General features: G+C 45.9%; 1 protein-coding gene and 1 pseudogene across 1 annotated transcript; one reads left to right on the top strand and one right to left on the bottom strand.

Annotated features, from left to right (window-relative positions):
* Nucleotides 1-1,860: 1,860 nt before the first annotated feature.
* LOC133241722 (pregnancy-associated glycoprotein 2-like) lies at nt 1,861-20,555 on the bottom strand. Its single transcript, XM_061407646.1, has 9 exons — nt 20,503-20,555; nt 19,736-19,892; nt 18,813-18,930; nt 18,603-18,717; nt 17,202-17,405; nt 7,727-7,843; nt 6,131-6,263; nt 5,948-6,046; nt 1,861-1,980 (listed from the first exon to the last, which is right to left on the bottom strand). The coding sequence occupies exons 1-9, from the start codon at nt 20,553-20,555 to the stop codon at nt 1,861-1,863; spliced, it is 1,116 nt and encodes a 371-aa protein (XP_061263630.1).
* A 4,302-nt stretch (nt 20,556-24,857) lies between these two features.
* Nucleotides 24,858-26,147, top strand: LOC133241721 (serine/threonine-protein phosphatase 2A catalytic subunit alpha isoform-like; annotated as a pseudogene).
* Nucleotides 26,148-27,854: the final 1,707 nt, after the last annotated feature.

Here is a 27,854-nt window from a genome sequence, read left to right as displayed (position 1 = left end):
CCCTTATCAGCTCAGCCACTGTCCACTTTCTTTCCTCAAGCTGATCATAATTCAGGGCCATCCAAAAGGGTCTAGGCACACATAACTGTGGACATAAGGCCAATCTGCACACAGATGGTAATTGCAGGGTTTAGGGGTGTCTTTCACAGGGTTTGGGGTGGCAAGACTGAAGTCAGTGACCTTCTGGTCACCCTATGATAGACTTTCCCTGTCCCCCTGAAGAGGAAGCCCCTCACTCCTCTGCCCCACCTCCCACAAGTTTATTGTTTTCTCCATCTGACCCTGCCCCTCGGTGTGGTTTCTTTATCTGTCTCCGTGACTTGGTGGTGGTTCCTAAGCCAGCCCTCTAACCCTGGGGTCCTCCACAGCACCTAGCACATAGTAGATGCTCAGTAAATTTGTACTGTATGAAAGATGAGGAAGGAAGGGAGCAAGACTTTGCTTCTGCTGATGCTTGTCTTGCCTGAGTAAAGGTCCATATTATGTGTTGTCTTGGGGAGTGTTTTCCATCGCTATTATTCCTTCCTGTTTCTTCTCTCACCTGGGTCTCACTCCACTTCTGACACCTGCTATTCCATAGCCTGGACTTTATACTAAGATCTCCAGGTAAGAAGTGATGCTTCCACTTCATAAATGCCAAATCATGGCAGCTCAAATGAAATGGTTTGTAGCTCTGCCCCTGGAGGAAGCTCAGAAAGACTGAAATGCTCATTGCATCGTGGGTCCCCTGTTACATGAATAGCATCGTTCCCAGCATCATTGGAGGCCAAGGGAAGGGGTGTGTTGGGCCCTGAAAGGGTGGGGGATGGCTCAGGGATCCTCATGGGCTTGTCACTTGAGAAGTGGGACTGGAAAGGACACAGCAGGTGTGGGCAGCAGAGAGCTGGTGACTGTTGTGAGAATACAAAAGGGAACCATTCTTGCTTGAAGGACCTCACCTGGAACCTCCCTGGAACTGAAAGCCACTAGCAGTGTTCCTCTGAGATGGGAAGAATAGAATCTATTTTTAATACCCCTTACCATCTGTCTGAATGAAGAAGTGGTGGACTTGGTGGGGCTATCATAAACTCTTCCATAATCTAGAACATCCCCCTGACAGTTCCTCTGGGACGGCTTCTCTCCACTTCCAGCCATGTGGTTCTGGAGGAAACTGTTAATCTTGTTTGCTGAGAGCAGAGGTGACAGGGGCATGTGACTAAGTAAAGCCAATCATAGAACCTCGTGCCCCTGACAGGATAGTTGGTCCAGGGCTGAACATATGATCTGAGTTGGGCCAGTCATATCCATCCCAGGAACCCTGATGCCCTCTGTGCTTCTTTCCATACTGGCTAGATGCTTTAGAGATGTAAAGCCCCGGGGCAGGCAGCTGCAGAGTCCTTCAGCAGCTGCAGAAGCCTGAGGGAAGAAAGCTGTCAGGCTAAGAGAAGCAAAGAATAGAGAACGAATAGAGGGAAGGAGAGAAAGACTGACTGATGACTTCTAATTTCTCAGGTCTAGTCATTGAGCTCTTTGGATCTACTCTGGTTCCTGTGTCCCAAATCCACAGTGTCTTTCCAATAAGTCTCCCCTTTCCTTGAAGCCAGTTGGAGTTGGGCTCCTCTCACTTGTGCTTCAGGCTTGATTCTAGATCCTTCCCAATTATGATCCACCTCCAACCCAAATAGAGGCAGCCATTTGTATTAGCTCCATTGAGATGAAATCCTTTAGTCTTTACTGAGGATAGGGCTTGCAGAACAGCAAATACAGTTCACCAGCATCCCTGGTGGGATGGCCCTGCGTATGAGTGTGTTTGGAGTGGGCCTGACTGATTCCTGAAGCAGCCAGCATTTATACTGTGGGAGCAAGGCTGATCCTGTAGTTTCACTGATTAAAAGCTGAGAAGTATGCTCTCAGGAAAATGGTACCCAGGAGCCAGGTCTCTGAGGAGCTCATGAGCTCTGGGCCCCCTTGAAAGCTGATAAAGCAGAGGTCCTGAGAAATCTGGGAGAGACAGAAATACACACCAGTCAGCCTGAGCAATTACCTGCCACCACCTCCATACCCAGAGCAGGCAACTTTTCCAATTTTTTTCCCTCCTTTGGGAAGAATCAAGTGGCTCTCTCAGCAGCTTCAGAGATGGGGATTATGAGAACAAGAAGGGATAAAACCAGCTTAGGGTATGTTGGACAGTGGTAGGGTTCTACATAGATGCAGGCTAAAAAGGGAGCAGCAGAGAAAGCAGGCCAAATGAAGACGAGTTTCTTAAATTTGCTTGTCGAACTGCAGTTAATGGTTGCAAAATTCAACTTACTAAAATATAATCAAGCAGGATTCATACACTTGGATCCATCCTGCTTGCTAGTGTTGAATTGGAGCCATAGAAAAGTTAAAGCCCTCTTCTATAGAAGCCAGCCACATAGGTTAAGGTAAGGATACAATATTGCACCTTACTAAATGTACTGCTTAATAAAGCAGTGGTTAAGTATGTTGCTGAAACTTACATTCTTTTAAAACAGAATACACAGTTACAAAGCAAAATTAGGCGGAAAGATCAACTGTTTTATTTGGAATGAGAAAAGAAAGCTCAACAGCTGATTGGAGTCACAGAGTTCTAGATTCCTTTCTTCTGAGATGGCTTTAAGCAATTCACCAGAAATGCTTACTTAGAAATGTTTCAGCTCCCAGCATCCTGTATCATGCATCGAAACTGGACTGGCGATTCATTTCACATACAGGATGCTGGGGCTGATGCACTGGGATGACCCAGAGGGATAGGATGGGGAGGGAGGTGGGAAGGGGGTTCAGGATGCAGAACACATGCACACCCATGGCGGATTCATGTCAATGTATGGTAAAACCAATACAATATTGTAATTAGCCTCCAATTAAAATAAATAAATTTATATTATAAAAAATATATGATTAGCATGACAGAGGGGGGTGGGTAGCAAGGATTTGGAGTTTTGGATTATCATACAGAAACTAATATATAGAGGATGTATAATCAACTAAGTCCTAATATATAGTACTGGATTCTATATTCAATACCCTGTGATAAAATCTGTAATGGAAAAGAATATGAAAAAGAATATGTGTATACACACACACACACACACACACACACACCTGGTTCCATGGCATCCAGAGATCATGGCATCTGGTCCCATCACTTTATGGCAAATAGATGGAGAAACAGTGGAAACAGTGGCACATTTTATTTTTTTGGGCTCCAAAATCACTGCAGATGGTGACTGCAGCCATGAAATTAAAAGTCGTTTATTCCTTGGAAGGAAAGTTATGATCTAGACAGCATATTAAAAAGTAGAGACATTACTTTGCCAACAAAGGTCCATGTAGTCAAGGCTATGGTTTTTCCAGTAATCACATATGGATATGAGAGTTGGACTATAAAGAAAGCTGAGCACTGAAGAATTGATGCTTTTGAACTGTGGTGTTGGAGAAGACTCTTGAGAGTCCCTTGGACTGCAAGGAGATCCAACCAGTCAATCCTAAGGGAAATCAGTTCTGAATATTCATTGGAAGGACTGATGGTGAAGCTGAAACTCCAATACTCTGGCCACCTGATGCAAAGAGCTGACTCATTTGAAAAGACCCTGATGCTAGGAAAGATTGAAGACAGGAGGAGAAGGGGATGACAGAAGACGAGATGGTTGGATGGCATCACCAACTCAGTGGGCATGAGATTGAGTGAATTCTGGGAGTTGGTGATGGACAGGCAGGCCTGGCATGCTGCAGTCCATGGGGTCACAAAGAGTCAGACATGACTGAGAGACTAAACTGAACTGAATTGATACACACACACACACACATATATAAAACTGAGTGAGAGAAGAAATTAGCATAATATTGTAAAGTAACAATACTTCAATAAATTTTTTAAAAAAAGAACAAGAATGGCCCATAGTTCCCCTCACACTCTGCTACTTCATTCCTTCTGATCCCAGCTGGTTCTTTTCTCTGCAGAGAATGCCTCTTCTTTTCCCCATTGCCCACAGCCCTTTCTTTCTTTCTTTTTTTAAAATTAATTTTGTATTGGAGTATAGCCAATTGACAGTATTGTGATAGTTTCAGGCGGACTGCAAATGAACTCAGCCATACATATACAGGTACCCATTCTTCCCCAAACTCCCCTCCCATCCAGGCTGCCATGTAACAGTGAGCAGAGTTCCCTGTGCTACACAGTAGGTCCCTGTTGATTGCCCATTTTAAATATAGCAGTATACTCAACCCATTGTTGATACTATTCTCAGTCTTCTAGGAAGACTACCTTAACCTACACTCGCCCTCTTTGGCCACTTCAGGCTGGGTTGAACGACTTACCCTGGTTCTCCCTGATCTGCAGCCCTCATCACCCCTAATCTGCCCCCGTCTCCCTTTGCACAGCCCCCAGGGGGCCATTTGCATAGAATCCAGTATAATTTGCCTCAACCCAAGCAGGCTTCAATGGCACCCCACTCCAGTACTCTTGCCTGGAAAATCCCATGGACAGAGGGGCCTGGTGGGCTGCAGTCCATGGGGTCGCTAGGAGTCGGACACAACTGAGTGACTTCACTTTCACTTTTCACTTTCATGCACTGGAGAAGGAAATGGCAACCCACTCCAGTGTTCTTGCCTGGAGAATCCCAGGGACGGGGAGCCTGGTGGGTTGCTGTCTATGGGATCGCACAGAGTCAGACACGACTGAAGCGACTTAGCAGCAGCAGCAGCAAGCAGGCTTCTTCATGCCTCCATGAGTCTGCAGGGTTAGAATTATTGCAATTCCCTCTCTTCCTCAAAGCCTCCTTTGAGCCCATCAGCCTGCTCTGAACTCCCACAGGGGGCTGACATGAAGCCTCCACCCTGTGCCGGGGCTGAGCAGTCACTGTGCTCCTTTATTCACCTTAGCATCCCCGGGTTCCCCAACTCACAGAGTGTGAAGTTTCAGCGAAATTCTAGGGTAAGCATGTAATTTATGATCCCAACCCGGACACCTTGGAGATAGAAAGGGAGACAGTTAAACTCTATGGTGTGACAGAACACTGGGACTGTCCCTGGTCACCCACCTTGTCATTTGTTCTATTTCAGGGATTGGTAGAGCTGACTTTCTGTGTTCCTGCATCTGAGGGCTTTGGTTGAACTGAAGCTCTGTGAGGGCTGAGGCCCTTAGTGTTCCCCTCTCCTTGTGACTCCCACCATGCAGGCACAGGATGGTGTCTCCATAGTTATTTCAGGAGGATGGATGTCCCAGACTGCCCTTTACTCTCAAGAGGTTAGTTTTGTGGGAGGCACTGGCCCAGCCAATGCCTGTGCTCAGCCAGTACACACCCTCATGGTCCTCACAGCTATTGTTATCTTAGAGTTCCCCACTCCTATTTTTTTTCATTTGTAAGACCTGCTGAATTCTGTAAGATTGTACTTCGGAACCTCTACCTTAGTATTAGACAGAAGTCATCTTTCCATAAAAATTTTCACTCAAGTATGTCCATACTGACTCGACTTCTACCTTTTCTGGAGAAATTTTACACTCTATATAGTAGCAGCTGCAATGAGGTGACTGGGCCTGCAGAGGGCTCCCTCCTCTCAGCAGCAGTCGGAAGTTCAGTCAGTTCAGTTCAGTTGCTCAGTCGTGTCCGACTCTTTGCGACCCCATGAATCGCAGCACGCCAGGCCTCCCTGTCCATCAGCAACTCCCAGAGTTCACCCAGATTCTCGTCCATCGAGTCAGTGATGCCATCCAGCCATCTCATCCTCTGTCGTCCCCTTCTCCTCCTGCCCCCAATCCCTCCCACCATCAGGGTCTTTTGGCCAAAGTATTGGAGTTTCAGCTTTAGCATCAGTCCTTCCAATGAAAACTCAGGACTGATCTCCTTTAAAATGGATGGGTTGGATCTCCTTGCAGTCCAAGGGACTCTCAAGGGTTCTTGCAAATTACAGATTTGCGAACCAGCTCCCAGTGTTGTCCCCTCACCTCCTGGGTGTAGTATTGAGGGGACATTGGGTAGTTGATGCTGTAGATGGTGAAGACAACAGGAGGCAGGGTCTTGGTATTGTTACATGATATCATTTGCTGTAGAGAAAGAAGGAGGTTGGCCCAGGTGATCCTTGGTGTGTGGGGAGCTGGGAATTACCCTGTGGCATGACCCTTCTTCACCTGGTCATCCTGGTTGGGCCTGGGGTTGATGCGCCTCTGGATGTTGCTGACCGGCTCACTTGGGCTAACCAGCAATGGGCTCCCGGTATCCAGAAAGGCCTGGCAGCCATCAGAAGAAGCCATAACCGTTCCATTTATTATTTATTTATGGAGATGCTGAGAGAAAATGGGAAAAATCGGCACCAGGGTCACTCTGAAGTCTACCCTGTGACTACCCTCTCCCTGAATATCTCCCGAGCAGCCCTTCAGCTCTAGCCCTGACTCCGTTTTCCTTTTCTCTGGTCACATCACATTTTTGACTTCCTTTCAGTTCTTGAATGCACACTGTATTGTACCTCAGGGCCTGGGCTTGTGCTGGCGCCCTTCCTAGAAGACCCCTCATCCTCTTTGTCTAGCTAATTTCTCCTCATCTTCCAGGTTCCTAGTTAATTGTCATATTGCCAGGAAAGCCTTCACCCCGGACGAGATCAGGTTCCTGTCTTAGTCACTCTCTGCAGGCACTTTCTCAAGTCTAGCTTGTACCCAAATGGTAATTCACTATGTGTGTGAGTTGTTTCACATACATCTGCCTTAGCAGAAGCAAGGGCAAGTTGTATCCTCATTGTCTCCCTCTAGAGCCTGACACATAGTGGATGCATAATGTATGTTTGCTGAATGAATGAAGAACACTCAGAGGCATGTATCTGGTGTCTCATCAATGATGGGTCAACCCACACAGTGAAGATGGAGGTCTCCAGGTAGCAGATGCTCAGAGTGGTGGCGGGGGAGACACAGGCAGCTCTTGGCGAACATGTCTCCCAGCACTGCCCCCTCACTGGACTCAGACACTGAAGCTCTGGCCAGGGGATGCTTGAGCTAGCCCAAAGGACTCCAAAGGACAAGAAAGCTTTTGTCTGAGGATATCATACAGAATCCCATCAATTTTTGCCCTTCCTTCCAAGACCACTCCTGGGTCCTAGCTTCCTGATTCTCTCTGTCATGGGAGAGAATGTGTGCTCGGTTTGGGCGGTAAGTAGCATTGGTTAGGTGGGATGTCTCTTTGTACACATTGCTTTCAGGTCTCAAGACTGAAGCCAACTTCTCTCCTCTGCTGGGTAACTTCTCCCTGAGGAGACCAGTTTTCCTGGATTGTCTAGGACTTTCTCAGTTTTTCAACTGGCAATTCTGTGTACTGAGAACCTCCAAGGTCTTGGATAGCCCTGGTGAGTAGGTCTTATCACAACCCTGTTTAGGCTGATGAATTCCCCCTGATCCTCTTTTCAGCACAACATAGGTTTCTCAGTCCATGGCCCCCACCTCACAGCATAGGGATGCAGCCCTCCTCCAGGTGCCCAGGACTCTTTGGAACCTTTCAGGACCCTGGTCAGAGATCTGGTTAGGTTCCAGGGAGCAATTATGAACCTGTGGGTGATGCATACCTATGTTTGTGTCTCTGTGTATATGCGTTTATATCTGTGTGCCTATAAGTGTGTTTATATGTGTCTCTATGCGTGGAGCATGTGTTTGTGACTGTGCATGAAGTTATGTGTGTCTGCATGTGTACACATGCACATGTGGGAACATCACTTGGGGTGGCCCTCAGAGGGAGAGGCTTACTGGCTCATGAGCATATGCCAGTAGCAGGCTTGGGTCACAGGTACCCACTTGAGATCTCCCTTGTAGTAAGCATGATCCACCCCGCCAAACATGACCACACTGCTGTTCTCTGGCTGGCTGAAGAGAGAAGGAAGAAGGGGGCTGGTTGGAGGAGAGTAATGCCAGGCACTGTCTGACGGCCGTGCTTCTCCACAAATCAGAGGCACTACTACAGTCCCTATTTTAAAGATGCAGAAATTGAGGCTCTGAGGGATTGAGTACCTGACTGAGGTCAGTCACTGTCTAATGAGTGCCACAGAAGAGGTTCAAAGCTGAGCAGCCTGGCCTGGCTCTGACCACCCAACCTTCTGAAGAGTGCCTGGTCCTCTCCAGCGACCTGACTGCTGAGATACACTCTCAGAGGACACCATGCTTGAGGGGTCAGGCTTCCTCCTCATCTAGCTTGTCATTTTTCAGGAAAGCCAAAGCCAGAGGGTGCTTTGAGCATGGGGGTTCAGGCACACCCATGACTGGCTTTACTTGCTTGTGACCAGTGCTGTCCATGGGGCTCACAGCTGAGCAGACTCCCCATCTCTGCTATCCTTGTTTTGAAATTCCTAATATGTTTGACCAAAAGGTCTCATATGTTCATTTTGCACTGGCTTCTGCAAATTCTGTCACTGGTCCTGGACTCCCGGTGAAATGCTAGTGATGAAGGAAACATTTTTGCCTTCTTCCCATATTAAATCCATCAGCAAATCCTGCTGCCTTTTCCTCCAACCCATTTTCTGGCACCTTCCATTGCTATCCTTCTTACTTCCACTCCTCTGGACCAAACTGCTGTCCTTGAACTCATGAGTATGGTTGTGTTCCCATAAAACTTTATTGACAAAAACCCAATAGTGGGGCCAGATATGATCCTTGAGACACAGTTCTCCTAGGCTAGACTGTTTCTCAGGAATATTCTGGATCTGGTGGTCTACAATTTTTCATGCAACTGAAAGCATCTTATAACTAATTTATAGAGAGGGCTTGTCCAGTTCAGACTTATGAGCTCAAGCAGAAAGCAGAAACAGGCTGAGAAATGGCTATGATTCCTCAGGTTATCCAGGATGGTTGTGGTCCCTTTGACAGTGAGTCTGTACTGTTAATCTCTTCCTTGAGGCGTGGCTGAAAAGTTAAACTAAAATAAAAGTGATGAGACTCTTGCAAACTTGGAGACAAACACTCCTAATAATGTGAAAAGTGTAAATGCTATGGACCATGCCACACATCCGTGATCTTTTGTGGTCTTCCTTGACATGTCATATAAGTGCATTGCTGTCCTCAGTTGGAAAGGAGATTGCTAAGAGGAAAAGAGTTCAAATGGCAAAATGAACACTTTAGGGGCAGCCCAGTGACATGTGAGTAGTGGGTAGTGGGATGGATGGCAAAGATCAGGGGCACCTTCGATGCCAGTCTGTGTCAAAGATCTAGGCTGGAGCATTATTACAATTACAGTTTCAGTATTGGAAGAAATGTGATGCATGCATCAACAAGACACTTTATATCATCCAACAAACATATAAGGAGAGCCTGTGTGCTGGGGTCTGGGTAGGATGCTGGAAAGTCAAAGTTGAGTAAGACACAGGTGGTCCTTATCTTCAGGGAGCTAGCAGTCTAAGGCAGTTCTCACAAACTCATGGCCTAGGAGGCAAGAGAAATGGTAGAAGTGCGTCCTGGGCATCCAGCATCACAGGCGCTACCCCTGGGGCAGCCTCTCCTCAGCTCCAACTAGTGGTTGCCATGCTGGAAAGCAGGCCGATTGGCCCAGTTTAGAGAGAAGTCAGAAGTCTGAATATTTATGTACAATCTTCTGATTTTAATAAAAAAATTCCAAACAGCATAATGAGAGCCAAATCTCCAACAACTGTGTGCTGGATTCAGGCTTAAGGCTGTGCAGGCTTTTAGTTCTTGGACAGAGGTGGGAGTAGGGATAGACAGGGAGGGGGTTCAATTGAAAAGGCGTACGGCAGGCTGTGTATTGTCATACTGTTTATTTAACATATGCAGAGTGCATCATGAGAAATGCTGGGCTGGATGAAGCACGAGCGGGAATCACGATTGCTGGGAGAAATATCAATAACCTCAGATATGCAGATGATACCACCCTTATGGCAAAAAGTGAAGAGGAACTGAAGAGGCTCTTGATGAAAGTGAAAGAGGAGAGTGAAAAATTTGGCTTAAAGCTCAACATTCAAAAAACTAAGATCATGGAATCTGGTCCCAGCACTTCATGGCAAATAGATGGAGAAACAGTAGAAAAGGTGAGAGATTTTATTTTGGGGGCTCCAAAATCACTGCAGATGGTGACTGAAGCCATGAAGTTAAAGGATGCTTGCTCCTTGGAAGAAAAACTATGACCAACCTAGACACGATATTAAATAACAGAGACATTACTTTACTGACAAAGGGCCATCTAGTCAAAGCTATGGTTTTTCCAGTAGTCATGTATGGATGTGAGAGTTGGACCATAAAGAAAGCTGAGGGCCAAAGAATTGATGTTTTTTAACTGCGGTGTTGGAGAAGACTCTTGAGAGTCCCTTGGACTGCAAGGAGATCCAACCAGTCAATTCTAAAGGGAATCAGTCCTGAATATGCATTGGAAGGACTGATGTTGAAGCTGAAGTGCCAATCCTTTGGCCACCTGATGCGAAGAACTGACTCATTGGAAAAGACCCTGATGCTGGGAAAGATTGAAAGCAGGAGGAGAAGGGGAGACAGAGGATGAGATGGTTTTATGGCATCACTGACTCGATGGCCATGAGTTTGAGTAAGCTCAGGGAGTTGGTGATGGACAGGGGAGCCTGGCGTGCTGCAGTCCATGGGGTCAGAAAGAGTCGAACACGGCTGAGCGACTGAACTGAACTGAGGAAAGCTCCAGGATGCACATGCCTGGTGAGGTTGCTGCACTGTCTTCCACGTGCTCTGCAAACCTGGAATCATGCTGTTTTGTATTCTGTTCTTTTCTCTCAGTGTCCTATTGGAAGGATTTCCCATAACATTAAATACAATTATCAGGTAGTTCGTTGTGTGATGGCCTATTTATGCTGTGGACTCTTTTATGCTGAATGAATTTTGGGAAGTCCTAGATATTCTCTTTTGTAGGAGATTCTGAGGACTTCATTCTTGCTTATTTATATTTGCTGGTGCTTCTGTTCATTGCTTTAAAATAAACGTTAGAATCAAAATTGTTGTGACAAAGGTCATATGTATGTTTAGGACAAAACATCTCCAAAAAGATTTAATAAATTATACTTTATGGTATGGGGAGGGAGGTGGGAGGGGGTTCAGGATTGGGAACATGTGTACACCCGTGGCGGATTCATGTTGAAGTATGGCAAAACCAGTACAATATTGTAAAGTAAAAATAAATAAATAAATAATTAAAAAAAGAAGTGTTCAAGACTTATCTTTTTGCTGTTTTCTCCTGCCTATTCTCTCACTGAAGTCTATGAATCCCAGTTGATTTCATGTCGGTACCCATGCTGAGACCATCTATGTCTCCCAACATGAATACAGCAGTGTGGTCTGGTGGGAGCATCTACTAGTTCACCCATTTGTTTACTTACTTATTTATTTTTCTCTTATCTGGGTCTCCCCCTGCCTCTGACCCCTCGTCCCCAGCCAGGCTCTCTATCTCAGATCTCTAGGTGGGACAAAGTCATGCTTTCACTTGCAAGTGTCAAACCATGGCAGCTCAAACCAAATGGTTTGTAGCTCTGCCTCTGAAGGAAGCTCAGACAGGCTGAACTCTCTGTGCATCCTGAGTTCTCCTTTGACATGAATGGCTTCCCCCCAGCAGCACTGGGGGCCAAGGGAAGGGGTGTGCTTTCCCTTGGAGGAGAGGGATGGCTCAGGGATCCACACGGCCCAAAACTTGGCAAATGGGACTGGAAAGGACACAGTTGGTGTGGGTGGCAGAGAGCTGGTGATTGGGGTGGAAGGAAAACAGGAATCACCTCAACTTGAAGGGCCTCACAGAGATCCCCCTAGGGCAGAAATTCACTGCCAATGTTCCTCTGAGATGCGGAGGATGGATAGAAGCTATTTTTATTACCCCTTACCATCCCTCTGAAAGCAGGCTTCCCCGATGACTCAAGAGTTAAAGAATTCACCTGAAATGCAGGAGATGTGGATTTGATCCCTGGGTTGGGAAGATCCCCTGGAGAAGGAAATGGCCCCTTCCAGTATTCTTGCCTGGAGAATCCCATGGACAGAGGAGCCTGGGGGGGCTACAGGCTACAGTTCATGGGGTCGTATAGCGTTAGATGTGATTGAGAATGCAGGCACAACAGCCCTATCCCTCTGGATGGGGAATGGTGGAGTTGGTGGTGCAGTCATAAACACTTCCATGGTCTAGAACATCTTCCTGTCACTGGATCCCCAGTGTCCTTCCAATAAGCCCCCCTTTCCTTGAAACCAGTTGGAACTGGGCTCCTCTCACTTGTGGTTCAGACTTGGTTCCTGCTCCTTCCTAATCATTATACCCTCCCGGACCCAAACAGAGACACCCATCTGTTTTAGCACCATTAAGAGCGAAACTGTTTATTCTTTACTGAGAATAGGGCCTTGCAGATCATCAGACACTGTTCCTCAGCATCCCTGGGTGGGATGGCCCTACCTGGGTGTGTGTGTTTGGAGTGGGCCTGAGTGATTCCTGTAGCAGTGCAGATTTATGCTGCAGGAGCCAGGCCAATCCTGTTTTCACTCTGATCGAAAACTGAGAAATATGCTCTCAGGAAGACGTCACCCAGGATCCAGGTCTCCAAGGGGACCATGTTCTCTGTGCCCCCTTAAACTGCTAAAGCAGAGGCTCTTTGAAATCTGGGGGAGACAGAAATACATACCAGCCAGCCTAAGCCCTTACCTGCCATCCCCCTCAATATCCAGAGCAGACAGCTTTTCCATTTTTCCCCTCCTGTGGGAAGAATCAAGTGGCTCTCACAGTAGCTGCAGAAGTGGGGGTACAGGAACAAGAAGGGCCAAAATATGTGGTTGTCATGAGGAGGGGAGGAGGAGAGGATTGGGAGTTTGGCATTATCAGATTCAAACAAATATAGAGAGGATGGTTAAGCAACAAAGCCCTACTGTATAGCACAGGGACTGTATTCAGTATCCCGTGATACACTGTAATGGAAAAGAACATGAAAAGGAATATGTATATGTTTGTACATACATAAAACTGAGTGCCTTTGATGTTCTGCAGAAATTAACACAGCGTTGTAAAGCAGCTATACTTCAAAATACTTTTTAAAAAAAGAACAAGAATGTCCCATAATTCCCCTCACACTCTTTTGTTTCTTTCCTTACAACTCCTGCTTGCTCTATCCTCTGCAGAAAATGCCTATTCTTCTCATGCTTCCCCACAACCCATTCTTTTTCTAAAAGATTTTGATTTTGTATCACAGTGTAGCCAGTTAACAGTATTGTGACACTTTCAGGTGGACAGCAAAGGGACTCAGCCATACATCTACATGTATCCATTCTCCCCCAGGCTCCCCTCCCATCCAGGCTATTACATAACATCAAGCACAGTTCCATGTTCAACACAGTAGGTAATTGTTGGTTATCCACTTTAAATAGCAGTGCCCACAATCTGCCCTTTATATTGTACTTAGGTCGACTGGGAAGCCTCCTTGGACCCATACTCATCCTCTTTGGCCACTCCAGACTGGGTTGAGTGATTTCCCCTGGTGCAACCCTGGTCTGTAGGCCTCATCACCCCTAATCTGCCTCCAGATCCCTTTTGCACCAACCATTCCATGCAATGGATTGCATGGAATTTGGTGTAGATATCCCTCAACCCAAGCAGGCTTCTTCACTCCTCCATGAGGCTGGGATTTAGAATTACTGAAATTCCCTCTCTTCCTCAATGCCTTTTTTGAGCCCATCAGCCTCTTTCGAGGAGGGAAGGGAGACTGTCAATCACTAGGGTGGGCCAGCACACAGGGACCATCCCCAGTCACTCCCCCTTGTCACCTGTCTATTTCAAGGGTTGCTAGAGCTGACTTTCTGTGTTCATCCATCTGAGGGCTTCGGTTGAACTGAAGCTCTTTGAGGTCTGAGGACCTTAGAGTTCCCCTCCCCCTTTGCCTCGACACTGCTGGAACGGGCTTGTGTCTCTCTATTTATTTCAGGATGATGGATCTACCAGACTGCCCTTTACTCTCAAGTGGTTGAATTTGTGGGAGGCACTGGCCCAGCCACAGAGCTCAGCAGCGTCTTCAATGGTGTGGCTTGACCTGCAGGGGGCGCCCTCCTCCCAGCAGCAGCCCAAGGTTTCCAGCAAGTCCCAGATTTGGGAACCAGCCCCCAGGGATGAACCCTCACCTTCTGGATGTAGTATTTAGGGGACACTGGGAAGTCAGTGCAATGGATGGTGAAGATAACAGGAGGCAGGTTCGTGGCATCATTACATGACATCATTTGCTATAAGAAAAAGAGGGAGAGTGGTTGGCCCAGGTGATCCTTGGTGTTTGGGGAGCCCAAGAACGACCCTGTGGCATGACCCTTCACTTCGCTATCCCTGATGGGACTGGGGTTGATGCGCCCCTGAATGCTGCTGACCACATCAGTTGGGCCAATCAGCAATGAGCTCCCACTATCCACAATGGCCTGACAACCGCAGTAACAAGCAATAACCTTTCCGTTCATGAGACACTGAGAGACAGAAGGACAAAGCAGGCGCCAGGGTCACTCCGAAATCTCTTCAAGAACTGCCCCCTGCCTGACTGTCTCCTGAAGAGACATTCAGTTCTTGCCCTGACTCTGTTTACCTTTATTCTGGTCACATCACCTTTTGGACTTCCTTTCTTGAATAAACTGGCTGTTTCGTGTCTCAGGACCTGTGCTGGTGCCCTTTCTAGAAGACCCTCATCCCCTTTCTATAGTTAATTTCTCCTTCTCTTCCAGGTCCTAGCCTAACTGTCACTTTTTCAGGAAAGTCTTCACCCCAGACTAGATCGAGCACCTGTCTTGCTCACTCTCTGTAGGTCCTTCCTCATGTCTGCTGCTGCTGCTGCTGCTGTAAGTCGCTTCAGTCATGTCCGACTCTGTGTGACTGCATAGACGGCAGCCCACCAGGCTCCACCATCCCTGGGATTCTCCAGGCAAGAACACTGGAGTGGGTTGCCATTTCCTTCTCCAATGCATGAAAGTGAAAAGTGAAAGTGAAAGTGAAGTCGCTCAGTCGTGTCCAGCTCTTAGCGAGCCCATGGACTGCAGCCTACCGGGCTCCTCCGTCCATGGGAGTTTCCAGTCAAGAGTACTGGAGTGGGGTGCCAGGGCCTTCTCCTCATGTCTAGCATGTACCAAAATGGTAATTCACTATTGGACTACCGTGTGAGTCATTTCATCTACGTCTCTGTCACTAGAGGTGAAGGCGAGTTGTATCCTTAGAGCCTTCCTCAAGTGCCCAGCGCACAATGGATGCATGAGGTATGTTTGTTGAATGAAGAACATCCAGAGACCTGTATCTGGTGTCTCACCAATGATGGGTCGGCCCATACAGTGAAGATGGAGGTTCCTCGGGGCAGTAGGTGTTCTGAGTGGTGGTGGGGGAGACACAGGCTGCCCTGGGAGTGCTTGTCTCCCAGCACCACCCCCTCACCCGGCTCAGACACTGAGGCCCCTGCCAGGGGAGTGTGAGCAGACCCAGGGGCCTCCAAAGGACAGGAAAGCTTTGGCCTGAGGGTATCATGCAGAATCTCATCTATTATTGCCCCTTGTTCTCAGACCACTCCTGGATCCCAGCTTCCTGACTCAGTCACAGCTGCTGCCTTACTGTGTGCTCGGTTTGGGTGGTTGGTAGCATTGTTTAGGTGGGTTGTCTCTTTTTTATGTATTGTTTTAGGTCTCAAGACTGCAGCCAACCTCTCTCCACTGCTGGATGGCTTCTCCCTGAGTAGATCAGTTTTCCCAGACTTTCAGGACTTTCTCAGTTTTTCAACTGGCAATTCTGTGTACTGAGAACACTCTAGGTCCTGGGTGGCCCTGGTCAGTAGGTCATCTTAACACAATCCTGTCCTGACTTGTGAAATTCCCCCTGATCCTCTTTTCACCACACTGTAGGGTCTTCTAACCATGCTCCCCACCTCACAGCACAGGAATGCAGCCCTCCCCCGGCTGCACAGACCTCTCTGGATCCTTTCAGGACCCTGGTCAGAGGTTTGGACAGGAGGCCTGAGGCAATTATGAACCCATGGGTGATGTGTGTGTCTATATTTGTGTGTCTGTGTTTATGCATATCTGTGTGCTGTGCGTGTCTGTATCTGTGCCTATGAGTGTGTTTATATGTGTCTCGTATGTGTTTTTATTTATGTTTGTGGGTGGAGCCAGTGTCTGTGTGTGACTGTGTGTGTCTGTCTGTGTGCATGTGTGGAAATGTCATTGGGGTGACCCTTAGAGGGAGAGGCTCACCGATTCATCATTATCTGCCAGTAGCGTGGTTGAATCACTGGTATCCACTTGAGATCTCTGTGGAAGTAGGAACTGTCGACTCCACCAAACATCACCATGCTGGTGATATCCAGCTGGCCAAATAGAGAAGGATGAGGGGCTTGTTGGAAGAGAGTAACACCAGGCACTGTCTGCAGGCTGTGCTTCTTCACCCATCAGAGGCGCTACTACGGTCGTTTTTATTTTACATATGCAGAAATTGAGGCTTAGATGGACTGAGTACCTGACCAAGGTTGGTCCCCATATACTGAGTGCCAAAGAAGTTCAAAGTTGGGCAGCCTAACCTGGTTCCACCACCCAATCTTATGCAGAAGGCCAGGTCCTCTCCAGCCACCCGAGTGCTCAGAGATACCCTCAGAGGTCTCCATGCTGGTGTGGTCTGGCTTTCTCTTTGTCTAATCTATAATTATTCTGGAAAGCCAAGGCCCGAGGGAGCTAAGGGCATGGTTTCAATTTAACTTCACTTGCCTGTGACCAGTGCTGTCCATGGGGCTTACAGCTGAGCAGACCTCCAACTCTAATATCCCTGTCTTAAAATTCCTAATATGTTTTGAATAAGGTGTTCCACATTTTCATTTTGGACTGGCTCTTGCAAACTCTGTAGCTGGTCCTGGGCTCCTGGTGAGATGTTACTGAGGAAGGAAACATTCTCTCCATCCCACTCCTTCCTTCCATATCAAATTTATCAACAAATCCTGTTGCCTTTTCCTCCAATATCCAATATCCTGACACCTTCTATTGCTCTCTCTCTTATCTGTACCCACGCCCCACCCCCCATCCTGGGCAAAATTACTGTCCTTGAGCCCAACAGCACGGTTGTGTTTCAGTGAAACTTTATTGACAAAACCCAGTGGTGAGGCCAGATGTGATCCTGGGGCCATAGTTCTCCTAGGCTAGACTATCTCTCAAAAATATTCTGGATCTGGTGGTCTATAATTTTTCATGCAACTGTAAGCACAGCTAATTTAGAGAGAAGACTTGTCCAGCTCAGACTTACCTGCTCAAGTAGAAGGCAAAGACAGGCTGAGAAATGACTCTTCGGTTATTCAGGTTGTTGAAGACAGGGCTGGTCCCATCGGTGGGAAAGCTGGGGTAGGCCAAGCCCAGGATGCCATCATAAGGCCCATATTCCATGGCCTCCCTGGACAGATTCGTGCTCAGGCCAAATGCTTGCCACGGGACAAAAAGTTCCCCGATCCGTGGGAAGAGAGAGTTCCCACATAAAGGTTTGGGAAGTGGGATTGGGCTGGAGCGCAGATCATTAGCATGTCAGAGAAAAACAAGCCTGGCTGTACCCTGGCTGGACATAAGATGGTTAGACAAAGCTGGCACAGGAATTCAGGTTCCATTTGTGTGATGCTGTATATTTTAACAACATCTGCTTCTCCTGAAAACACCATCTGAGTGAGTCAAATTGACCTCAGCCTTCTGTACAGGTGGGGCAACCAAAACTTGGAACAGGACCAAATGGTTCCTGCCTGAGCATGCAATGAATAGAGAGCAGGCTAGTCTTCTCTTTGGCATCACTACGATGTGATAACAGAAATGGACTGAATTCCTTGCAATGCATCGTGGATTCTGTATCTCTCCAGGAAGACGAAATCCTATTATACAATGTCACTGGCAGGGTTCTTATGAAAATTTGGCATGGGAAAGAGGCTTTTGCTGATGTGTATACCTGTGTGTGAGTGTATGTATGAGAGGAAGAGAGACAGAGAGACACAGGTAGAGTATACTAGGCACTTATGGGGAGGCAAGCCATAGTTTTTATTAGTCTCAAAGGTCCCCTGAAGTGAGATCCCATTTATCAGGCCCCTTCCACATCTGTGAGCCCTGCTTTACTTGCCTGGATACCTGAAGCCCTGTGTTGTCCAGGGGACCCAGATCAGTTTTATGCTCTCTCCCAAACCCACACCTACTTGAGTCCTGAAGGACAGCCAAGCTCCTTCACTTGAAAAATGTGTGACCTGGGCAAGGCCCTGACTCGCTGCATCTCATGTCCCTTATCCTTATCATGGAGCTAATAATAATACCTCCTTCCTGGGGTTGTTTCAGGATCAAACAAGTTATTACCATAACTGTACCCTGTGGAGTCTGAGAATATAAAAGTGGGTGCTTTATTGTCCCCTCCTTCTGCTCCAGCAAAATGAGCTCTGGGCTGCTCATGGGTAAAGGAGCTACAAATCCACATGTCAAGCCACTCTCTGGGTTAGTTGTTCTGGGAGTTTGTGTGTCAGCAGGGGAGCTGCCTCCTCAGGGACAAGGCCCTGCTGGGCAGGTGGCCACTAGGGGATTTAGGGATGGACAGTCTCTGCCAGCTAGTCCTGTATCTGTTTTGCAGGTAGCTGTTGCTCCCAGGGCCAGCCCTTACTGAGCCCCTGGTTCCCACATTACCCAAACAATGTCAGAGCCAAGATATCCACTCATTCTCCCAGAGCCAAAGCTGAGGTTGATTGTCCTCCTCATGTCCTGGAAGGTGCTGGATTGACTAGGGTTGAATTTGCTATTCGTAGCTGCCAACACAAGAGATGCATATCTGTCAGGTTCCAAGGATAGAAAAGGGGGTGGGAAGGGGAGGACAAGATGGGTCGGGGGAGCAGGTACTCACAGCAGCTGGAACTTGGGCAGTAGACAGAGAGCACCCACAAGTCAGATGAGTTGGTGTCAAAGATGACCTGGAACTGTTGAGGGGGTGTTCCAGTGGTGATGTTGCTGATGTAGGCCATCTACAGGGGCCAGGGAGGGGAGGTTAGTGCAGGCCAGTCTTCTTGATCACCCCTGATTCCCAGAGTACTGCTTCCCTCTGGGCAACCCAGGTCTCCAGAAATCATTTTCCAACCGTTCCTCCTCACAGCCTCTGCTCAGACTAGTCACTTCATTTGAGAAGCTCTCCAATTTCTTCTTCAAGCCCCAGACTGTGGGCCTCCTAAGTCACCCCAGGCCACTCCCTCTAAACTTCTGTCAGCAATGCGCAGGTCGCCCTTTCACTTGACATGTATTCAATCTTTGCCTCTCTCTCAGCCTGGTCTGTGCATTCTCAAAGAAGAGATAAGACTCTTTAAAAAAAAAACAATGACAGAAACAATAACTATAGTCTTGGACTTTTATGGCCTCACATGTCTTTGGGACTCAGTAACTTTTTTCTGGTATCATTCCTGGATTTGCAGAGGGTGACCTTTCTTTGCCTGAGGATTCACACTAGTTTGCAGTTGGCTATCTTTTGATTAGTCATGGTTCACTCTTCATCTTAACTCAGTAGCTCACTTTGTTCAGAAAGAACAATCTCCCTCAATCTAATTTCTTTGGCATAGACATGGATGTTTACCTGCCACCTGGTCATTGCTGGGTCCAGTCACCACAGACCAAGAGTTGAGGATGAGAATGCCTTTTCCTCTGGGAATGGGGTCCTGTTCCCCACTGTTTCTGCCTCCTGCAGGAGCCCCAGCCCCAACATCCCACCTGGCACCTCCAGATGAGCCCCAGTGCTAGGCCAGAGCACCAGGGGGCGCTGTGGAGCACCATCCTCCCAACACTCATGTTCAAGATGTTCCTCAGGGGATGAGATGAGAAACTCTGGTAAAGACCAGAATTGTCGGACAGACTGTAAGCTTTTGCCTGCAGGAAATTTTTTGTCAGGATTTTTACCCTGAAGATTTCTTGCAGGGCCTGCTTCTTCTTTATAGGGATTCTTTTATTGAGCACGGGGAAAAGGAAACAAAGAAGGGTTAGCAATCAGCTGTCTGTATTATAGTATGACTGTCATACCTGGCATTGTAATGGCACTGTGTATTTTCCAAGCATTCTTATGAGTGTCATCTTTTATCAGGATGCCGTGCAAAGACATGTCAAAAACCTAGGTCTGCATACAGGTTCTGTTATGTAATCTTGGGTAAACCAGATGACCATTTGGCGCCTACGCAGATGAAGACATAAATACATACACCCAAAATAGGAGAGAGAGCAGAGACAAGCCCCTGAGGCAAATTCAGGAGAAATGGGTTTCCACAGCACCACACCTAGAGTTGCACAGGCTGTGCAGTGAACAATTGCAGGGAGTGCTGTTCTTGCATGGGTCCTAATGTGACTGGCACCCCCAGAGCTGTGCAACCCTGCAGGCCTACCTCAAGATGCTTTTGCCCCTCAGTGGCCATGACAAGGTTCTCATCAATAGGTAAGAGTTGATCTTTGGACTGCTAGAGAATTGCTTTCTCTTCTAACCCTGATGGGTGTAAGGATAAGAGGACGACAAGAGAAATCCCAGAAAGAGAGATGATGCCACTAACTGTCCCCATACTTACTTGACTATGCACTCCAGGAGGGCCACCAGCCCAAGCAGCACAAGCCACTTCATGCTTCATGAAGTGAAGGACCTTCACAAGGTCCTTCATGCTCCAAGGACCCAGGGAAGATTAAGTCCTGAGCTTGCAGTGGTGAACACAAGCTCCTAATTATATATGCTCTGATTTGCCCCTTTAGGCCACTAATGGCTCTGATAAGGTCATGTGTGCGTGCTCAGTCATTTCGACTCTTTGCAACCCCATGGACTCTTCAGGCTCCTCTGTCCACGGAATTTTCCAGCCAAGAATGCTGGAGTGGGTTGCCATTTCGTCCTCCAGGGGATCTTCCCGACCCAGGGATCAAACTTGGATCTCCTACGTTGCAGGCAGATTATTTACCACTTCACCACAGGAATTCCCATAAAATGTTTACCTCTGTCAGTCTCTGCACATAGGATTTGGAAAATTCTCAGATTACAGAAATTTCTACTGTAATCTCTTCCTTGAGGCTTGGCTGAAAAATTAAGCTAAACTAAGAATGGGGAGACTCTTGCCAACTTGGAGACAAAACGCTGCTAAGAATGTGATAAACAGAAATGCTGGGTGCCATGCTATACATTTGCGATCTCATGTGGTTGTCCTAGAAATGACATGAGATGTGCATGGCTGTGCTCAGTTGGGGAGGAGATTGCTAGGAGGAAAAGAGATCAAACAGAAAAGTGAAGACTTTAGGAGCAGCCCAGTGACATACGAGCGGCTTTGAGTAGTGGGACATTGGCACAGATCAGGGGCACCTTTGCTGCCAGTCTGTATCAAAGATCTTGGCTGGAGCAGTATTGCAATCACATGGTTTTAGTATCGGAAGAAAGGTGATACAGGCATCCACAAGATACTTTATATCACCCACCAAACATATAAGGAGAGCCCTGTGTGCTGGAGTCTGGGTAGGGTGCTGGAAAGTCAAAGTCCAGTAACACACAGGTGGTCCGTATCTTCAGGGGCTAGCAGTCTAGGTCAGTTCTCACAGATTTATGGCCCAGGAGGCAAGATAAATGAATGGAAGGGCTGGGTAGATATTCTGGACACTGGGCAGCACAGGTCCTACCACTGGGGGAAGCCTCGCCTCTGCTCCAACCAGGGACTGCCACAGCGGAAAGCAGGCTGGTTGGCCAAGTTTCCAAGAGAAGTCAGAAGTCTGTAAATTTATGTGTAATCTCCTGATTTTTGAATGTTAGCAACTAAACTTTTTTTGTCCAGAAAATATAGTGTGAACCAATTCTCCAACAAATATGCATACATTGTTCATTTGAAGGGATTCAAATGAATCCCTGCACAGCCTTCAGACTGTGCAGATTTTTATTTCTCGCCTAGAGGTATGAGTACAGAGGGGACAGAGGGGGAATCCAATTCAAGTTGGTTGACTGAGTAAGAGACTGAATACATATTAACTATGTCAATTTTCCTTCCATTTGTGAAGAAAGATCAGCAGTGTCATATAAACCAGCGAATTTAATAATATCCATTTGCTAAGGACAAATGGATAGAATTCTGATTTAATTCCCTAATAAAATTCATGCCTTGAAACATTTTAACTGCTAAACCAAACATAGAAAGAGATAATTTTGAAGTGTTTTATCAATCATAGAGGACCAAAAAAAAAAAAACCAAACAAATCATGCAGGGCTCCTGCTCAGCCTGAGATGAACAGGGCTGCCTGTTAAACTGTTGTTTCAGCCAAAGTAAAGACAATGGTGCCTCATGGCTCCTCCCAGGACTCCTAGGGCCTGGGTGTTCCTGCGTGAGGTCTATCCAGGTCTGACTCTGACCCTTGGGTAGAACATCGAGAGGCTCCCCAGTCACCAGGTGTGTATAGATAGGGTGCTATGTCTTAACCCATATTTTTGAACACTGTTTACATTCGTTATTGGTTGTTCAATCTCCACAGAGTGGATTTGACAGCATCTAACAAATGACACACACATATGCCCTTCACTCAACAATTCTACTTCTAGGGATCTGTTCCAAAGATACACTAGCAAAAGTAGAAATCATCATATGCACAAGCTGTTCACTACAACAACTGTTTTTATTTATTTATTTATTTTAATTGGAGGCTAATTACTTTACAATATTGTAGTGGTTTTTGCCATACATTGATATGAATCAGCCATGGGTTTACAGGTGTTCCTCATCCTGAACCATTTGTAAATGCAAAAGATTACAAACATACCTGAAGTGACCACTTGTGGCGGACTGTGGAATAAGGCCCAGGGCGTCCCAACACCTGGGGAGGATGCGGGTGGAGGGAGGAGTGGGATGGGTGATTTCTTCAGGGTACCTTGTTCAGTTTTTTTAAAAAAGCAGACTGAAAAAGTGCTTATAATTTGTTACTTTTACACACACGTATGTCTATTTTCAATAATAAAGAGGGCAAGAATAAGTCAAAAAGTACTAAAAATATAATTTATGGATGAGGGGCAGAGAAGGAAGTGATTTTTATTATTTTATAGTTTGAATTTGCAACAATATATATGTTACAGGATCAAAAAATAGATAAACACATCTGTAGAAGCTGAGAACAAACTAAGATTAACGAGCCTAATTGTATCAAGTTGATGACATAACTGCCCAGAACAAAACATTACCTAAGTAAGTGGCTTTAAAATGCAGAATTTTGACTTTGTAGGCACCCCACTCCAGTACTCTTGCCTGGAAAACCCCATGGACGGAGGAACCTGGTGGGCTGCAGTCCATGGGGTCGCTAAGAGTTGGACACGACTGAGCGACTTCACTATCACTTTTCACTTTCATGCATTGGAGAAGGAAATGGCAACCCACTCCAGTGTTCTTGCCTGGAGAATCCAGGGACGGGGGAGCCTGGTGGGTCGCACAGAGTCGGACATGACTGAAGCGACTTAGCAGCAGCAGCATTCAGAGTAGAATGTTTTCTAAGGACAAAGAGAAACAAAAACATGCCCCCACACCCAAAATAAAACCAAAAACAAAAAAGCAAAGAAATTTGAGACTGTATCCAACACCTTATTGTTGGTGATATTGCTTCTGCTATTGTGAAAGTATCGCATGTGTGTTATAGGTTAAAGCAAGTAAGTAATTAAAGCTAATATTATTCTAAAGTAAGACAATCAGTGGATAGAGGAAAGAGGTTCAAGTATAAAACAAAAAAGCTTAAGTAAAACCTTGCAGTCTTAAAACTTGAAAGCTTAAGTTTGTAACATTTTAATTATTTTCTTTTTTAAGAATTGTGTACTTCATCACTCTGATGGTTAAAAAACCTGCTAGCGATGGCAGCTTGCTTATAGTGATTATCCTGAGGTCTAACTTGTGACCTCTAAATACCATTTTCCACCAGAAGATCTATGGATTCTTGAGGAGATGGCTGATTTCAGGACTGGGTCAAAAATTGTACAAGATAAGCCTGGAAATCTTGAAGGGCCAGAAAGTTGAGCCTTCAAAGACCAGCGAGGGCTGGACAAAAAGTTTAGTAATCCATATAAAGAGGCTAAAACTGGGACAATTTTAGCATCAGATCAAATCAGCTGAAATAAATTAAATATATAAAAAGCCAGGAGATCCAAATGCTAATAGATAACATCTAATTTGTCACAGTGACACATTGGTAGGGCACCAACTCACCGACATGGGCACTGAGAAATGGAAGTAATCATCAACATTTATGCTATTTTTGTTTATATGAAGCATATTTCATGTAACTACAAACAGTTAAAAGAATGATCTTTAATTGAAGAATTTTAGGAATTAAATTCAGAAGGAGTGGTAGAAACATAAATCCTCTGTTTTGCAACATCCTGATGAATCAATGGATCTACGCAAAGGTCATCAATGGATGCTAAAACCATAAGATGAAAGGCTGAAGTGTTATACAATGAATGCATGAGGTTGGCACCATCAGGACCCGCTGCATCTCAGCATCTGTCATAGGAGTGGGGGAAATTATGAGCCTCTTGAAGTGGTGGCATAAGAAATATATGGAAATATGTATAAAATATTCCAATGAAACTTGTTGAACTCAAGTCTAGATCTAACTCCCAGTTTTCAGGGAATTACATAGATAAAGGGACAGAGAAGCAATCCTCTAAACTAGTGGTCCCCAGCTTTTTTGACACTAGAGACTGGTTTTCTGGAAGACAATTTTTCTACAGGTGGTGGTGGAGGGGAGTGGTTTCTGGATGATTCAAGGGTATTGCATTTGTTGTGTACTTTATTTCTATTATTACATTGTGATACATAATGAAATAATTATACAACTCATCTTAATGAAGAGTCAGTGGGAGCTCTGAGCTTGTTTTCCTGGAACAAGAGTGTCCCATCTGGGGGACGGGAGAGTGATGGGGAGCAGCTGTAAATACAGATGAAGTCTCACTCCTGCCGTGCAGCCGGGGTCTCAATAGGTCAAAGACCCTACTGGCCCTTGGTAGTGGTGTTGCAGTCCCCTGCTTTAAACCCAATACTTGTAAAATTCTATAAGACAACTCCACCTCCTCCCACCTTTTAAACAAATAAGTGGCATAGAAAGGAAGGGGGAGATTACAGAGAGCAGAGTGTCAGGCCTAGAGTGAGTGGAGGAGGGCAGCGGCCAGTGGCTGTGCACAGAGGGATGAGCCAGAGGGCCAGCGCTAGTGCTGAGCAACCACCAGTACAGGCACAAGTTCAGCGGGAACCGGCTACCAGCGGGAGGAGCAAGGAGCGGTAGCCGGTTCAGGCAGCTGACATCATGGACGAGAAGGTATTCACCAAGGAGCTGGACAAGTGGATGGAGTAGCAGTCCCCATCCCAGGTCAAGAGCCTCTGCAAGAAGGCTAAAGAAATGCTGACAAAAAAAATCCAATGTACAAGAAGTTTGATGTCCAGTAACCATCTGCGGAGATGTGAATGGGCAATTTCATGATCTCATGGAACTGTTTAGAATTGGTGGTAAATCTCCTGATACAAATTACTTGTTTATGGGCGATTATGCTGACAGAGGGTATTATTCAGTGGAAACAGTTACTCTGCTTGTAGCTCTTGTGATTCCTTATCAGTGAACATATCACCATTCTTCAAGGAAATCATGAGAGAAGGAGACAGATTACATAAGTATGTGGTTTCTGTGATGAATATTTCAGGAAATATGCAAACGCATGTCTGGAAATATTTTACAGATCTTTTTGACCATCTTCCTCTCACTGCCTCAGTGGCTGGGCAGATATTCTGTCTATATGGTGGCCTCTCACCATCCATAGATACACTGGATCACATCAGAGCTCTTGATCACTTATGAGAAGTTCCCCGCGAGGGTCCAACGTATCACTTGCTGTGGTCAGATCCAGAGGGACCATGGAGATTGGGGTATATCTCCTCAAGGAGCTGACTACACCTTTGGGCAGGATGTTTCTGAGACATTTAATCATGCCAATGGCCTCCTGTTGGTGTGTAGAGCTCATTGGTTGGTGATGGAGGGATATAACTGGTGTTTTGCCTGAAATGCAGTAACGATTTTCAGTGCTCCAAAATATTGTTATCGTTGTGGTAACCAAGCTGCAATCTTGGAACTTGATGATACTCTAAAATACTCTTTCTTGCAGATTGACCCAGCCGCTCACAGAGGCAAGCCACATGTTGCTCATTGCCCTGTAATGAAATTTTAAACTTGTGCAGCCATGAGCCATATATTGATCTAATGGATATAGGAAGAGTGATAGTAACTCCACAAGTGTCAGAGGATAGTTCACATTAAAAAAAACTTGTTTTCACAGGGACCAAAAAGATGTGCCATATAAAAATACAAAACCTCTTGTCTTCAACAGCCGTGACCGCTTTAGAGTGAACCAGTTCATCGCGTGCTGAAGCGACATTGTTGGTCAAGAAACTCGTTTCTGGTGTAGCGCTATTTGTAGTTACTTTGCATCTCTGAGAGACTGCAGATAAAAAGATAAAAAAACATTAACACTTCATGAACACAGTTTAACTTCCTTTTAGCTATAGCTTTACTCAGCATGACTGTAGAAAAGAATAGTAGCAAATAATCACTGGAGCCTAATGAACATTTTAAAAAATAAGTAACAAGGCCTCCCCTCTACTTGTGACTTTTGAAACTGTTCTGCTTATTTTCAGGGATAGCATTTAGCTTAATATTGTAAAGTAATTAGCCTCCGATTAAATAAGTTTAAGTTTAAAAAAAAATTGTATGATTTGTCTGCCCTTGGCTTATTTTCTCTTTTCAAATCTCAGCCTCATGTTGTTCTTTGTTACTGTCAGAACCTGTTGATTTGCAGTGTTTTCCATGATCATCTTGTAGACCAAGAACTGAAAAAGTAAAATTTGAATTGTATCAATGGGCAAGACTGGTGCTGTTTCTTTTATTTTTTAAAAATTTATTTATTTTAATTGGAGGCTAATTACTTTATGATATTGTATTGGTTTTGCCATACATCAACATGAATCCACCACAGGTGTACACGTGTTCCCCATCCTGAACCCCCCTCCCACGTCCTTCCCCGTACCATCCCTCTGGGTCATCCCAGTGCTCTAGTCCCAAACATCCTGTATCATGCATCGAACCTGGACTGGTGATTCGTTTCTTATATGATATTATACATGTTTCAATGCCATTCTCCCAAATCATCCCACCCTTTCCCTCTCCCACATAGTCCAAAAGACTGTTCTATATATCTGTGTCTCTTTTGCTGTCTTACATACAGGGTTATCGTTACCATCTTTATAAATTCCATATATATGCGTTAGTATATTGTATTGGTGTTTTTCTTTCTGGCTTACTTCACTCCATATAACAGGCTCCAGTTTCATCCACCTCATTAGAACTGATTCAAATGTATTCTTTTTAATGGCTGAGTAATACTCCATTGTGTATATGTACCACAGCTTTCTTATCCATTCATCTGCTGATGGACATCTAGGTTGCTTCCATGTCCTGGCTATTATAAACAGTGCTGCAATGAACACTGGGGTACATGTGTCTCTTGCGAGACAGCAAAAGAGACACAGATGTATAGAACAGTCTTTTGGACTCTGTTGGAGAGGGAGAGGGTGGGATGATTTGGGAGAATGGCATTGAAACATGTATAATATCATGTATGAAACGAATTGCCAGTCCAGGTTCGATGCATGATACTGGATGCTTGGGGCTGGTGCACTGAGATGACCCAGAGTGATGGTACGGGGAGGGAGGAGGGAGGGTGGTTCAGGACGGGGAACATGTGTATACCTGTGGCGGATTCATGTTGATGTATGGCAAAACCAATACAGTATTGTAAAGTAATTAACCTCCAATTAAAATAAATAAATTTATATTAAAAAAAAAGACCTGTGTAGTTGGTATGGATTGCATTGTGTCC

The sequence above is a fragment of the Bos javanicus genome, chromosome 29 (genome assembly GCF_032452875.1).
Source record: "Bos javanicus breed banteng chromosome 29, ARS-OSU_banteng_1.0, whole genome shotgun sequence".
Classification (NCBI taxonomy): Eukaryota; Metazoa; Chordata; class Mammalia; order Artiodactyla; family Bovidae; genus Bos; species Bos javanicus.
Note: the sequence above shows the minus strand (reverse complement) of the source record. Positions and strands in the feature narration are given on the sequence as shown.